The sequence below is a fragment of the Saimiri boliviensis genome, chromosome 3 (genome assembly GCF_048565385.1).
Source record: "Saimiri boliviensis isolate mSaiBol1 chromosome 3, mSaiBol1.pri, whole genome shotgun sequence".
NCBI lineage: Eukaryota > Metazoa > Chordata > Mammalia > Primates > Cebidae > Saimiri > Saimiri boliviensis.
Genome location: NC_133451.1, coordinates 93,774,786 through 93,790,142, shown reverse-complemented (window position 1 = coordinate 93,790,142; position 15,357 = coordinate 93,774,786). Strand labels below are relative to the sequence as shown.

The following is a 15,357-nucleotide window of genomic DNA, read 5'->3' as shown; positions in this document are numbered from 1 at the left end:
GTTTCTTATTTATAATTTCACTATATGCCTCAATCTACCATGATCACCTGTCTTTCTGCTTCACTTGAGGTAAATCTTACTGCCCTGAGCAACTTCTGACATTTAGTTTCTCTCTCTTTTTTTTTCACTTTTTTGCCTACATACTTATTTCTGTCCCAATTATTTGTCTCATTCTTCTGCCTGTCTAAATGGACTAGACCCAGTCTAGTCTGTGTTTCCGTAAAGACTTCTGTTGGTGGTCCTTGTCTGAATGTCTGCCATGCCAATCATTTTCTCTTGTATTTATTGTTTACTTTTTTCTTGATAGCTTTTCCATGCATCCCTGTTACCTCCCAATGAGATTATAATTAGTTTAAAACATGAGGCTTTTTGATGCATATTGTAAAGCCAGGTTGCATGCCTTGACTGTGGTAGGCAGTCAATACATGTTAAGCATTTTTTTGGAGAATTAACAGCAAGACAGTGACCAAAAGTACCCTATTGATACTGACCCACAGATCTTTATATCATTTTAAATTACTCCTATAACCAGTGCTGATGTCCTTTCTAAATTGGAGTTAAAACATTTGCAGAGCGTTTTGCATATTTGAATTGTTGAAGTTTCTTCTGTGAATCTGCAGACCCAAAGGAAAAGCTATTTCTTAATTATTCAGATACACTAATCAGATGAAAATTACAGTAATGACACATAGCTTCAATTTTTTAGAAAATTATTTGCCCCCTATAAAAGTGATTTTAACTCTACTCACTCACCAGTACAATAAATTTTTATTGAGAACTTACTATATACCATACACCATGCTAGGTGTTGGGGGTATAAATGAAACAACACAGACATAGTCTTTGCCCTAGTGTGCTCAATAATCTGTTAGTGTGATAGACATTAAATAAATAATTCCACCAATGATTATGTATATGTATTTGGAAAAAGCTGCAAAGAAAAGAGTGGTGTGATATGAGAGTGGAAATTATATTCTATGGGGATCAATTGGGGAAGTGGTATTTAAGCAATCAGTGAGAGTAAAGTCTCTCTGGATTGAGAAATAGAGTGGCAGATGTGAACATTGGCTTAAACAACCCAGTTTGACCAAAACTTGCAATGAACCTCAGGAAGAATGTATTTTATACCTTGATGTAAACACTTAAATTTGTTTTCTCTGTAGAGGTACACCTGTGCTCTAAAAAAATCTAAAGTAAATGACAGTAGGTTTCCATGTGGTACAAGTTCTCTGTAGTTCAGATGGGTTGCTGGATGGATAGGTGATTGGATGAGTGGTTACATATATGATATATATGTAGAGAAATACAAACATATCTACCAGAGGCATGTAACTCAGTTCCGGTAAACACTACTGCCAGTAAAATTAAGGAAATTTGTTAAGTGAAAATTATTTTGGATTTTAGAGAAAAATCTAATGGCAACCAAACTAGTTTAGTAATCAAGACCAAACATTTAAATGATAACCAAGAAGTAAACCAATTCAATATTGAAGTAGTTAAGGAAGAGAGAGATAGAAAATTGGTTTTATAAGATGCACATGGAAAGCATCTGATATGGTTTGGCTGTCTCCCCACCCAAATCTCACCTTGAATTGTAATAATCCCTACGTGTTAAGGGCAGGGCCAGGTGGAGATAATTGAATCATGGAGGCGGTTTCCCCCATACTGTTATGGATCTGTTTCTGCGAGCCTGAGGCTTGTCTTAAGCATAGACGTGACTTTTCACATTGACTTTTTAAAGCGTTTCATTGGTATCTTTACAACCACAGGTTAAATATGATCACTGGTTACTTTACAAATTGGATAAAATTAATCCAGAGACTTTGCCCCATAGCAACAGTTTTCCCAGCATGTACTTTTTTCTTGCCATCATTTGAAACCTGAAGATATATCTTAATGGGTCCTGAGCACATGTTTGCCCCAGATCACTTACTGCAATATAGAAAATGTAAACATACAATCAGGGCAGTGTATTTGGTACTTTCCAATAATTGTAGGCCAAAGTTATTTTACTTTATTTTTGTTTGTTGACTAAAGCAAAACAATAAATAAGGCATCCTCCAACCCCTAATTTATTTCTTCATTTATTTGATAAAGATTCTTAAAGCCATATGTGTATGATAGAATTAGACATACTGGAAAGATAATTTTTTCGTAATGATTAAGCCTGTGAGAGTTCACTGAGAAATGGTATGAAATACAAGAATTTACATGAAGGATTAAAGCAGAAACTATAAACCAAACCTTTTAGTATTCTTTTATTATCAATACGGGGTGGTAGAAAAGAAATTTACATAAACATTTCAGGCTGAAGAGAACACAAGGGTAGGAAGTTTTGATTGGTTTTCAGAAAATCACCCCTCTGAGATGAATGGTTAAAATTAACTGTGGAGAGGTTTCAACAGAATGCCTTCTATCATTATATTTTATATCGAAGATTCAACATGTATAACTAATCCAATTGTGATACTCATTTTATTTACCATTGTCATTATCATTGTCACCTTGAGTGATATAGTTAGATATATATTTTTTAAAGTCTTAGGTTGGTAATATATTTAGCAAATGTCAAAATGTCCCTTGAGTTGTGATAGCATACTACACCTATGTTATTTACTTTGTTCCTATGAATAGCATATAATAATAACTAACTTTTTTTTAGCACGTATTATGTCCCAGACACTGCTCAAAGAGTTTATCTGTATAAATGCATTTAGTCTCTCAACAGCACTGTGAATTACTGTATCATCTTGATTTTATTGATGAATATCTAGGACACAGAGGAACTGCATCTTTTTCTGGTACACAAGCTGGTACCAGAAAGCACTGAGATTGGAACTCAGCAAACTGACTGCAGAGCCCACACATAAACCTCTGTCTGTCCTTTTTGGCCTTAGCTTTGTTTTGTGAAATGTTTGCGAACAATGTTTGCACTAAGCCACTCTTCACCTCATGGTTCCATTATGTTTAGGTGACTAACCATTCTTCAATAAGAAACTAAAGCTTTTGAAATGAAGAGTCATTTGTTATCACTTTAAAATTACATGAATGTTATACATCCAAATATATGCATTATTAAAAGAATGAAGTTAGAGTACCTTTTACATTTTCTAAAATAAATAATTTATTTCTCCCTTTAAAATGTATTCCCTAAAGCACTTTTGCTTTTTTTTTATTCAGCTCCACTGTGGAAGTGTCATTGCTAGAGGTCACTTTCTAAATAGATTAGTTTTAATTCAGTAGTCACCTGCTCACATTTAAACTTTTAATTAATGGAAGGGAGGATAAAACATAAACTATCCCATTAAGATTTAATACTAAGGCTGGGCATGCTGACTCAGGCTTGTAATCCTAGAACTTTGGGAGGCCGATACGGGTGTATCACGAGGTCAGGAGTTTGAGACTGGCCTGGCCAAGATAGCGAAACCTCATCTCTACTAAAAATATAAAAACTATCTGGACATGGTGGTGGGTGTCTGTAATTCCAGCTACTTGGGAGGCTAAGGCAGGAGAATCCCTTGAACCCAGGAGGTGGAGGTTGCAGTGAGCTGAGATTGTGCCACTGCACGCTAGCCTGAATGATAGAGCAAGACTTCATCTCCAAAAAAAGAAAAAAAGAAAAGATTTAATATCGAAAGATTCCTTGTACTATGTATTTTAATTGAACTAATCTTCCCATAATTTATGTATCTTTGGGCCAACAAATGACCTTCTTGACTTCTTAAAAATCACTACTCTCTAATTGTAAATTTAGGTAAGTAGTTATTTTGAAACCTCAGCAAAATAAGACACAGTGTGTAAGGTAATTCTTACTTTTCACCAAGCTTTGGCTATAGAATTACAGGATTTCAGATGTCAAAGTTATGAAAGACCTTGCCGGGGAACAAAGGAGAATTCAATGCTGAATCCTCCATACAGATTCATTGCCAAATGCTCTTCTGTTACCATCTGAAAAGGGTCAATCAAAGAATCCATCCTGATAGACCTGATGGTTAATTGATTCTTCAGTTGAACTAAAACCTACTTCTTTAGAAATTTCATTCTCTGTAAAGCATTCAACAAGGGAAAAACAGTAACAATCTGAGGAATGTTGAAACTTGAATTAATGGGTTGTCACTTGCTGTTCATTATCTAGGTATTCTAGACCTGCAAGAGATGCTTAGATTTTACTCTCGCAGCATCCAAAAGTCTTCCATGGCGTTATTTCCATGGAAAACAATGTTGATATGAAGTGTAGAAACTAATACTAACTCAGTGCCAAGGATATCTTGGAGATAACCTAGAATCATTGCAAGGCTATTAGTAGTTAAGTTTTTGGTGAATCAAAGTTATATGTAGATTTTTGACTGCAGTGGGGGTTGGCACACCTACCTAACCCCTGTGTTGTTTCAGGGTCAATTCTGTATGTGTTTCCATTCTTAATAGAGGATTAGAAAATTATTAACCAGGTTATTATTCATATATAGAATCTTGGGTAAAGTAAGTGGAAGGATGAAGATAGAAGGGATGAGGGGGACACAGACCCCCTTTTATTCTTTTATAGTGTTATGTACCATATCTGGCATATGGCTGATGCTTAATTGTGTTGGTTAAAGAAAGACCTAAGGATGAAAATAGAAAATGGGAAGAGAAGAGGGAAAAAGGGAGGAAGGAAACACAAAACATATAACTAATCAGGATCCTAAAAACACAAGAAAATATAAACAGAAATCTGAAAAGAACAGAAGAATTTAGGTAAAAAGCAATGTGTCACCTCAAAGGCTAAACTGTTTTAGAATTGTAAGAGAATATAAATTAGAGAAGAGTGCAAATGATACTGGTTCTGTCCTATGGCAACTATGTGACCTTTGGTAAATATTTCTCCTTATTTAGGCTTTACCTTCCAAACTTGTAAAAAAAGGAATAATAATGCCTGTTCTCTCATTTTTAAAATATAAAGATCAAATAATCCAACTGCTAAGAATGGGGCAGAAAAAATAAATAAAATATGTGATTAACATTCATGATAATATAAACAATCAGATGAAAATATTTTGTCCCTGAGAAATGTGAAGTATTATGTCTGTTTCAGATTCCTCAAGGAGGGCATGGGTATCTATTTTTAATAGTTTGTCATTTTATAATCCCCACCTAATGTGTTATACCTACATACTAGGATCCAGAGAATTTGGGGCCAATAATTGATCTTTGTAAGTAGCTCAAGTCCAGTTAAACATTGTGAACCATTTCTAACATTACAATTTTGCATAGAATATTTGAATTTCTTCTAGCAAATTCCTTTTTGTTAATAAGAATCACTGGCAATGATCAATTCCTTTACAGTTTCAGCTAGTGAATTCATTTATGTTCTAATCCATATTATGATAATGATAAAGTGAGGCTTACGCAAACCTAGACTAAAAACAGAGAGACTTAGCTGAAGCTTTAAGCTATTGGAGGAGACAGCACGGGCACCATAAACATTGTGCCTTCACCTGTTCTCATTCACTGCAGCTCCTGTACTCTCCTGGGAGGTATTCTGAAACTGGTGTCATCTCAACACATTTATAGAAGACCCTTTTCAACTTCAAGCTTGGACTTTGTATCAAATCTTGAGCTATAGCTTGCAACTGATAACACAGTCAGTTAACACATATTTTGTATGTTATGTGTATTATATTCTGTATTCTTACTGTATATAGTACACAAAATCTAGAGGAAAAATGTTCTGAAGGAAATCATAAGCAAGAGAAAATATATTTACTATTCATTAAATGGAAGTGGATTATCATAAAAGTTTTCAAACTTGTCATCTTCATGTTGAGCAGGCTGAGGAAAAAGAAGAGGGGTTGGTCTTGCTGTCTCACGGGTGGCAGAAACAGAAGAAAATCTGCATATAAGTGGACCTGTGAGGTTCAAAACTGCTTTGCTCAATAGTACACATACATGTGCACATGCACATAATAATATTTGCTTATATTGTTTCACAGAAATATCTAGTGTCATCTCTGCCCTTCATGTAGGTGAGATGATACGAATATTTTATTTAGGAGACTTGTAACAAAGTTAAGAAAAGGTATTGTAGGTACTATGAAAGATGCATGTACAAGGTACAGAAGGTGTATAGAGGTTGAGAATGTATTTCCATTTCTACCTAGTGAGTAAGAGGAGTGGATATAAAGTGATTATATATAGTAACATACGTGTGTGCTTGATACATACAAAATAATTATCTCATAGCTTCAAGTAAGTCATGTATACCTACTGTTTGTATCTACTAATAAGAAAATATTTCAGATTAGCTGAAACTTAGTCATTATGAGCCAGACATATGCCTGTATGGTGGTATATGCCTGTAGTCCTAGCTACTTGAGAGGCTCAAGTGGAAGGATCAGTTGTGCGCAGAAATTCAAAGTTGGAGTTAGCTATGATAGTGCCATTGCATTCCAGCCTGAGCAACAGAGCAAGACCCTGTCTCTTGAAAAATAAGTAAAGAAAATTTTGGTCATTACATGGAACTTACTGAAAATTTCCCTGTGAAAGACCTTATGTTAGGTACTGGATCAAACAATATAAACATTGACTTTCTCAGACTGAAGAATATCATGGTCAAATTACCTAAAAATTTAAGGTTTGAAATCTACTTTCATAAGTAATTTGAAAACATAGTTTGCACTTAAGCTTATGATGTACAGAGTAATAGTGAGTTATGAGTGCAGTCCTTGCTCATCAAATAAATACTGTAACCATCATGAATTAGTACATTTCCCTTTAACTAAGTTATTAATCATATTTAAAAGAATCTTTTAAGACAGTTCATCTAGCAAGAGCTAGGACATTGAAAAAAAGGAGGTGGAAGTTAGAAGAGAAATTTTTAAAATGGAAGGAATTGTAGAGACTGTGTTCATATATGTTATATACTACAGAAAAGTATGTATATATGTGAATATACATATGTACGTATTCATACTATCTTAAATGAAAATTTTACACCAAAAATATAATCTTTATGAGAAAATACAGATTTAAAAAAAAAAAAACTAAGTAGCATGGCTCCCAGAAATTAAAAAACCCCTTGCATACAGCATACTGGCATAATCTTAAAATGCTGCCATAGAACATTATGAGTGGCATGGGTCCTACTTCAGGAATTGTATCCACTAAGGCATTGTGCCTCCTTTCGTGATGGTAGGACTTTGCCAAAAGAACACACTGATGCTAGTTTTTCTGCTAGGGCATCTGCGGGTGGAAGAATTGGAAGGAAAAAACATCCTGGGTCTATTATGCAATTTCTTTGTGTTTTTGCTATTTCTGGATGGATTGAGATTCTGGTATGCCCCCATTTGGTTCCTTCCCATCTTCTTTTCTTTTCTCTCCCTCTTTCTTATCTTCTGAAAGTGGAAGAGGATGGTCAATTAGAGATAAGGAGAGAAAGATGTTAGCAAAAGGGAGAGAACAGGAATAAAATTCAAGTCAAATTCCATTCTTTTGACCCCTTCTCCCCTGTCTTAAAATCAGGACGAGCGGTGTGAAGAATGCCTGAGGTATGTTGGAAGCATTACAGTTACAGGTTTTTCAGATAAAGAACTCTGTATTCCTCTGGACCCCCACTTGAAAAGTGCTGAGCCCTTGTATAGTTTGGTGAACTAGTTAACGCCACTCGTTTGCCATATTTTGATAGCTGGCCTTTAATTAGAAGCTTTCTTTTGATCTTTCTATTCTTGCCATTCATTGCTTTGTCTCCAGTTTTCCTGGGTTGAAGAAAATTGTAGAGAGTGCGTTGGAAATGTTTTCAAGTTTTTATGAAATACTTGTTGTTGTTGTTGTTGTTGTTGTTGTTGTTGTTATTGTTGTTATTGTTGTCTCATCAAAATTTCAAATTAAAGATAGAAAGACTCCTTGTTTTACAGATTTGGATATGGTCAGGCAACTTGGTGCATGGCTTGGTAAACAGAGCAGTGGATTCAGATAAAGATCCTGTTCCTTGGATTTCACTGTGTACAGGGGACCAGTTATGTTATTGGAAATAATCGAAGTCCAGTCCCCTTCCCCATTCACCAAATAGGAGCAGACCCTTGATTACTAACTTTACATCTTTTTACAGCATGCCTTTGAACACAGGGTTCTACAGGTCCTATAAAAATGATTGGATTGCGTAACTTTAAGACGGTAATTTTGACATCAGAAAAAGAGCTGGTAGTCAGGCTTCCAGATTTGTGGATTTAGTGTTCTTTTCATTATACCAAATTTCCTTCCCAGCTGTTCTTCATACCTGCAAGTACAAGAGAAGAGCATTTATTTCTGTGGTGTCTGGTGTGCTCTGAATGATGGTTAATAATGTAAAGCCTGAATGTATGTCACAGTCTCTCTGTTACAATTGTTAAGTGACAAGAGGTCATGTGGAATTGTCAGTAGAATAAAGGAGCTCCTTGGTGGTAGACTTTTGTTCTTTTTTTTCAGACAAGGTCTCAGGAGGTGGTCTTGAGTGATTCTTGAAGTACAACTATTTGTATTATTTATATTGTACTGGAGATAAACGTCTTTCAAGTACTTCAGAGAAGAGCACGCTGTTAGGGCTCCAGTTGGGTTTTGTAATCCCAATGACAGTCGGAGGCAGGTGGCAGGGGCGGAGGATGTGGGAGGTGGAAGATGAAACGTTAACTGTGAATTTCGTGACTGCAGATATTTTGGACTGTTTTAGTTTTTTTTTCTCTCTCTCATGTATTTCTGTGTTATATATTTATTTTACAAAAATATCAGAATTTTGAGTAACTTACTAATGTAAGGTTATTCAAAAAGCATTTTTGCATAAATGTGTTGCTAAAGAAAAAAGGACACATATTGGTGTAATTTCTTATTTTTTTCTAGGTTAAAAAATCCTAATATAGAAAAATCTAGGATTTTTTAACCTAGAAAAAAATAAGAAAAAATTATATTTATAGCCTGTAGAATTACTGAGAATATTATTCATTGCATTAGTGATGAGCTCTTTCATTGTTAACAATGAAGTTTGTTAACATCATTCAGATCAGGAAGAGATTTTATAAATTATCTATAAACCCACATAGTCAGATAACTGAGACCTAACTTAAAGACATTATGTACCTTAGTCTGGGGAATAATTAGTGACAGAATCCATCTTGCAGTCTGGCTTCCTAGGTTTCCAGTCCTGTTCTCTTCTTTAAAGAGATTAAACACGGAAGGAGAAAGACTTTGTGTCCAAAACTTAATAGACACTGAATGATTTATACTATTAGGATGAGTATATTATGTTGTACTAGAAGGATCAGGGACTTTAGACTCAGGCCAAAAGTGAGATTTGCTTCTTCCTAAGTGACTGTGGGCAGATAACCTCTCTGTTCGTTTATTTTCCAAATGTAAATGATAAGAAGCACTTTTGAGGAATATTGTGAAGATTTGTAATTATGTTTGTAAAGGGCCACACATAATGCCTTGCGTATATCAGATACTCAGTAAATAAATGAAAATAAAGTCTGAAAACAGTTTGCTTTATCAGTAGGTACTCAAGTAAATTGTGTCGAGCCAAGGTCAAATGAATAAATACCTTTATCTCACTAGCTAAAAAACTGAACTCACTAGCTACAAAACTGAACTTCTGTTTTATCTGTTGGATGACTTACCCTTGCTTGTGAATTGCATCCTATTTCACTCAAACATGTATTTTGGCAAAAGCTAAAACCTCTTTAATTATGAAATCCATGTTCAAAGTTAAATTATTATAACAGCTAGGACTAGAATTCATACATTTATAATTTATGAGAGACAGCAGGGAATGATGGAAAGGGAATGAATTTGGTGTCAGAAAAAGCTGAGTTTAAATAATGAGTGAGATCCGCCAGTTACTGGCTGCATGATCTTGAGCAAGTTTCTCCATTCTCAGCCACAACTCCTTTGTAACATAAGGGCAGTCACACCTGCTTCTCAGATTTGTTGTGCAGATTGTTATATAAAGCCTCTCTCCTTCCTCCAGGGCACTGTTAATTACAATATTTATTTTGCTTCCTCCTGCTACATCACCAACCTAAGGTTAATAAAAAGTGAGGGAATTTAGAGGAGAAATTACTCTTCAAAAAGATAATTTAGAGCCTTAAAGATTCATTTGAAGATACGAGGATTCATTTCTGCTGTGAATATTCAGTGTTGCAAAATAGTAAAAACCTTTTACAGGAGCTAGAACTCTAGAAGCACTTAGCAAAGATGAGAAGTACTTCACCTTTCTTATACTGAAGATCAAAAGTATTGATGTGGTAGCTTGTCTTGATTTTTTTATTTTGCTTGTTTTTAATATAATATAAATGTATCCGTACTGCATAAATGATAAAACAATATAAAAGGGAATGGGTTTACAGAAATATATGCAGGAGTTAGTATTCCACGGGAAGAAGAGGATGACTACCTTTGTATCAGTATTGCCTACACTATCTACATTTCTTGTCCCCAAGGTGTCTGTGATTATATGTTCCCTGGAACCATGTCAGTCAGCCAGAAATAACAACTGAAAGCAAAGGCCTTACCATTCAGTCCCAATTTAGTTAAATGCAGGCTGCTAAAAACATCAACATGTTGTTAAACTACAATATGGTATATATATAGTATCCACACCACAGAAAACGATATATTCTCCCCGTACTCTGCACTGTTCAAACCGTCCTAGGAGATTATATTAGTTCTGGGCCACATTTTAACAGAGATACTGCCAATCTGGCATGCATTCAGAATAGGTCAAACATGATGAGCATCAAGAAGCCATGTCATATTAAAAAGGGTGAAAGGGAATAAAAATAATTTGCTTGAAAAAGATTGTGAGGCAAATACCAAGATGTTTCTCCAGCTTCTGAGCATATATACTGAGTAAAAGCAAAAAAAGTAAAGAAATGATTCGTTTTTCTATATTTTCAACCCCTTAATATAAATAAGAAAAGATTGTTTGATATCATGTATAATCTGTTTGTTACTGTCTTCTAATGTAATACTAATCATACCCTGAATAGATAATAAAAATGAAATCTTGCCAAAGCCCAAGAAGGTATGCTTATATTTAATATTTAGAAGGCTATCATTCAGAAGCAGAATGACAGCCTTTTAAATATTAAATACGATACTGATAGCAAAACCATGATCAGTGACTGATAAAGGCAGGTTTAAACTCAACCTGAAAATTTCCTGCAACTTAAGATTATCTATTCATAGAATAGGTGACCCCATTAAAACAGGTGACTTTTCCTTTATTGAAAGTACTCACAGAGACATGAAGCATGCAGATTTGTTTTCTCAGAAATCAAGGATAGAGGCCGGGCGCGGTGGCTCAAGCCTGTAATCCCAGCACTTTGGGAGGCCGAGGCGGGTGGATCACGAGGTCAAGAGATCGAGACCATCCTGGTCAACATGGTGAAACCCCGTCTCTACTAAAAATACTAAAAATTAGCTGGGCATGGTGGCGTGTGCCTGTAATCCCAGCTACTCAGGAGGCTGAGGCAGGAGAATTGCCTAAACCCAGGAGGCGGAGGTTGCGGTGAGCCGAGATCGCGCCATTGCACTCCAGCCTGGGCAGCAAGAGCGAAACTCCGCCTCAAAAAAAAAAAAAAAAAAAAAAGAAATCAAGGATAGAGTCAGATGGAAGCACATTATTTTATGCGGGATTCAATCCAAACATTTTATTTTATTAAGTTAAGAAAACAATCTACCATAGGGTAACTATAGTTAACAGTAGTAGATTATAATTTCAAATAGCTAGAAGGAGAATATTGAAGGTTCTAAACACAAAAAAATGACAAATGTCTGAGATGGTATTTAATATATAGCTAATTACCCTGATCTGATTACTATGCATTATATGTATCAAAACATCACTAGGTACCCCATGAGTAAATACAATTATTATGTTGATTTTAAAAAATAAAATAAACATTAAAAAATAAGCCAATCTAACTTATTTTGTACAACTATTGGGAATTCTACTGGAAGAAGTTCTATTTTTTAAAAATAAATTTAGTTAAAATATTTGAGGAGATTATTGTGTCAAACCTAGCTGTGCCACTTTTATTAGTGTCATCAGGTACCAAATTTTAAGACTAAAGTATTCTTAGCTGAAAGGGAAGCTTGATACAATTCCTTGATACAGTTCCAACAGACATTGAATTAACTATTTTATATAAATATTTTCCAATTTGTTATACAATTCCATATTAAGTATTCATATATTTTGTGGTTATACGTTACACTGAGTAAGTCTATAAGTTGTGTAAGCGTTCTGAGATGCCTCAGGTATGAGCCTGGGTGTTTTGGAACTTCAGTCAATTAGCTGAATTTTCTTGATGAGCTAAAGCCATACATAGAAGCAGAAATATGTTCTGTGTATCTAACATCCTTTTTGGGTTTTTTTTTAGCTGCAGTATTGAAGTATGAGAACAACGTTATGAATATCAGGCAATTCAACTGTTCTCCTCATCCGTACTGGCTTCCAAATTTCATGGATGTTTTTACTTGGTCCCTGCCATTTGTTGGGGAAAAAGGTATGTTGTGGAATCCTGAGACGCTCTTATTAAAATAGTATAGGAAGGAAGGAAAGGAGATTAAACATTTAGAAAGAGAAGAACTTTGGCCCAGCCAATAAAATTCATAAGTTGTACAATGAAAGATGTGATTTGGAAGTGCAAGTATGTCACGCTGTATCCTATTAACAGGACACAATGGGTGAATTAGGGGAAATGCAAAAAAAAAAACAGTAGAACTATGTAGTAAATTTATACCATCTTATTAGAATAATACATGTCTCTAAAAAAATAATGGAAATACAGCTTTACCTTGTTTTAAGTAATGTCTACCCTTTTTCCTTACCCCTTTGTACTGTAATCCCAAAGGACTATTTTATTTTACAAATTATTTGCCAAATTAAAAGATCAGGATAGCCATGCTTTCCTTACATTTCTGATGTTAATAAATTATTGTACGATAGTGCTTAATGGCTACAATAGTATGAAGAACAACATTTACAACAACAACAAAGTAGTTCATCAAAAATGTAGCAGGCATTAGTACATTATAAGGTACAGTACAGGAGACACATTTACATTTAAAAACTTGCTTATTAACTTTCTTCCTCCCTTCCTTCTGCCCCCCTTCATTTTGCTTTCATATATTGACCTAAACCTCAACAAAAATGTAGAGGAAATACCTGTACCAATTGTTTTTCATTCAGGAGGCCTAACAGTAATTCACAGGTTGATTCTCATGCATCTTTCCATCCTTTGCATGAGAAGGTGAATGGGCATTGTCAGAAAGATGAGTGTTCCCTTAAGTTTCAGAGTAATGATGTCCTATGAGGGAGTTTTAGAGAAAAGCTAAACATTTTTCTGAAACCCTACGGTAATTCTTGTTTTCCCTTTAAATGCCCTAAAATGATTAAACTAGTCAAATTATGAGTTGTCAGCTAAGAATTCTTCCCTTTGGATATCAAAATAATCAAAAGTAAAATTTTTATAGTCTCCAATAAATATTCCAAGTATTACTCCGTATTGCAACTTTCTTGCGCTGATCAAATTGGAGTAGTGTCATCTGTTGGCTTTGCTGGAATCAGAAACAGTGTGAATCCTGACAACTGTGGGGCACTTTTGAACACCCTTTATTTGGGTTGTTTCTATTAATCATTAAAATTGGGGCATTTATTAGAAATTAGCATATTAATCTGCTAGTACACAAAATCCAGTTTTGATCATTAAACTGAAACTCTGGATCAATGTTGGCTCCATTGAAGTTTCACCCTCTATCATACATCTTCAACTCCAGAAGGAATTTTTTTTTTTTTTTTTTTTTTTTTTTTGAGACGGGAGTTTTTTTGTTACCCAGGCTGGAGTGCAATGGCACGATCTTGGCTCACTGCAACCTCCTCCTCCTGGGTTCAGGCAATTCTCCTGCCTCAGCCTCCTGAGTAGCTGGGACTACAGTCACGTGCCACCATACCCAGCTAATTTTTTGTATTTTTAGTAGAGATGGGGTTTCACCATGTTGACCAGGATGGTCTTGATCTCTTGACCTCGTGATCCACCCGCCTTGGCCTCCCAAAGTGCTGGGATTACAGGCGTGAGCCACCGTGCCCGGCCCTAGAAGGACATTTTTTAAAATAGCACATTACTTTAAAAATAGCTCTTGAGGAAGCAATAGACAGGCTTCTTTTCACTTGCATGGTAGAACCCAGTCTAATTTCCAAAAATGTTAAATGTAAATAGCATGCTTTGTAGCATAAAAATAATGCAGTACTAATTTCATCTGTACAGCAGTGGGGTTTTGCTTTTGTTTGTTTGTTTGAGACAAAGTCTTGCTCTGTCGCCAGGCGCCAGGCTGGAGTACAGTGGTGCAATCTCGGCTCACTGCAACCTCCACCACCTGGGTTCAAGCAATTCTCCTGCCTCAGCCTCCCGGGTAGCTAGGACTGCAGGCGTGTGCCACCATGCTCAGCTAATTTTTTTGGTATTTTTAGTAGAGACGGAGTTTCACCATGTTGGCCAGGATGGTCTGGATCTCTTGACCTCGTGATCTGCCCGCCTTGGCCTCCCAAAGTGCTAGGATTACAGGCCTGAGCCACCGCACCCGGCCTGTACAGCACTTTTATATAATCCTATTGTAATCTATTAAGTAAAACCTGATTAAGCTGCAGCTGTTTAATTTTTTAAGCATTTTTGAAGATCAAATTTAATGATATTTGTAAAAATATTTTTTAAGTTAGTATTCTGAAAAATACTTCAAATATATTAATCAATCAACAGTTTGTATTAAACACAAAAACACATGCTGTGAGAGGCAAGTCTCATAAGTGCCAAAGCAGGAGACTGAAGCCCTGTTCCTCTCTAATAAATAGAATATAGAAAGAAGAATCTAGCTAAGAATAAGCGTCATGAGTGATTAGATATCGGTCTTATTGAATATTAAATATCACGAGTGATTAGATATTAGTCTTAGAGTATTAAGCCTTGATTAAAGTCTTCTTGTACTTTATGCATAATTATCTAAGAACTTCAGGTTGCTGTGGTTAGGGACTGTTAAGGGACCCTATGGGATGTGGCCACCAGGCAAGGGCATTAATACCTGTTGAACATCAACTGGTGGAGATCAGCAGAGATAACCTGTTGAATGCTGAAACTAAGCCCTCTGCCAGACCCACGTAAGGGTTTCTGGAGGGCATCTAAAATCTCTGTGGTAGTGCCAGTGCTTGGAGCAGCACCTGCTACTCAGCAGACCTTGGAAGGGAACATCTCCTGTCTTTGGGCGAACTGGAGAACACTCCACTCCCCACTGCCCTTGTGGAAGGACTGATATCAGTCAGCCCAACCCGCAGCTACCTGGGGGCTCAATTGTCTCTAT

At 35.8% G+C, this 15,357-nt stretch overlaps 1 protein-coding gene across 3 annotated transcripts in view; it reads left to right on the top strand.

The window, feature by feature from the left end:
* Positions 1-15,357, top strand: part of PPP3CA (protein phosphatase 3 catalytic subunit alpha) — a 317,625-nt gene that overhangs the window by 266,615 nt on the left and 35,653 nt on the right. For all 3 annotated transcript variants that reach the window (XM_039468188.2, XM_039468189.2, XM_074396500.1), the window contains exon 9: positions 12,387-12,512. In XM_039468188.2, the coding sequence (XP_039324122.1) occupies positions 12,387-12,512 (126 nt within the window). The remainder of the gene's footprint in view (positions 1-12,386; positions 12,513-15,357) is intronic.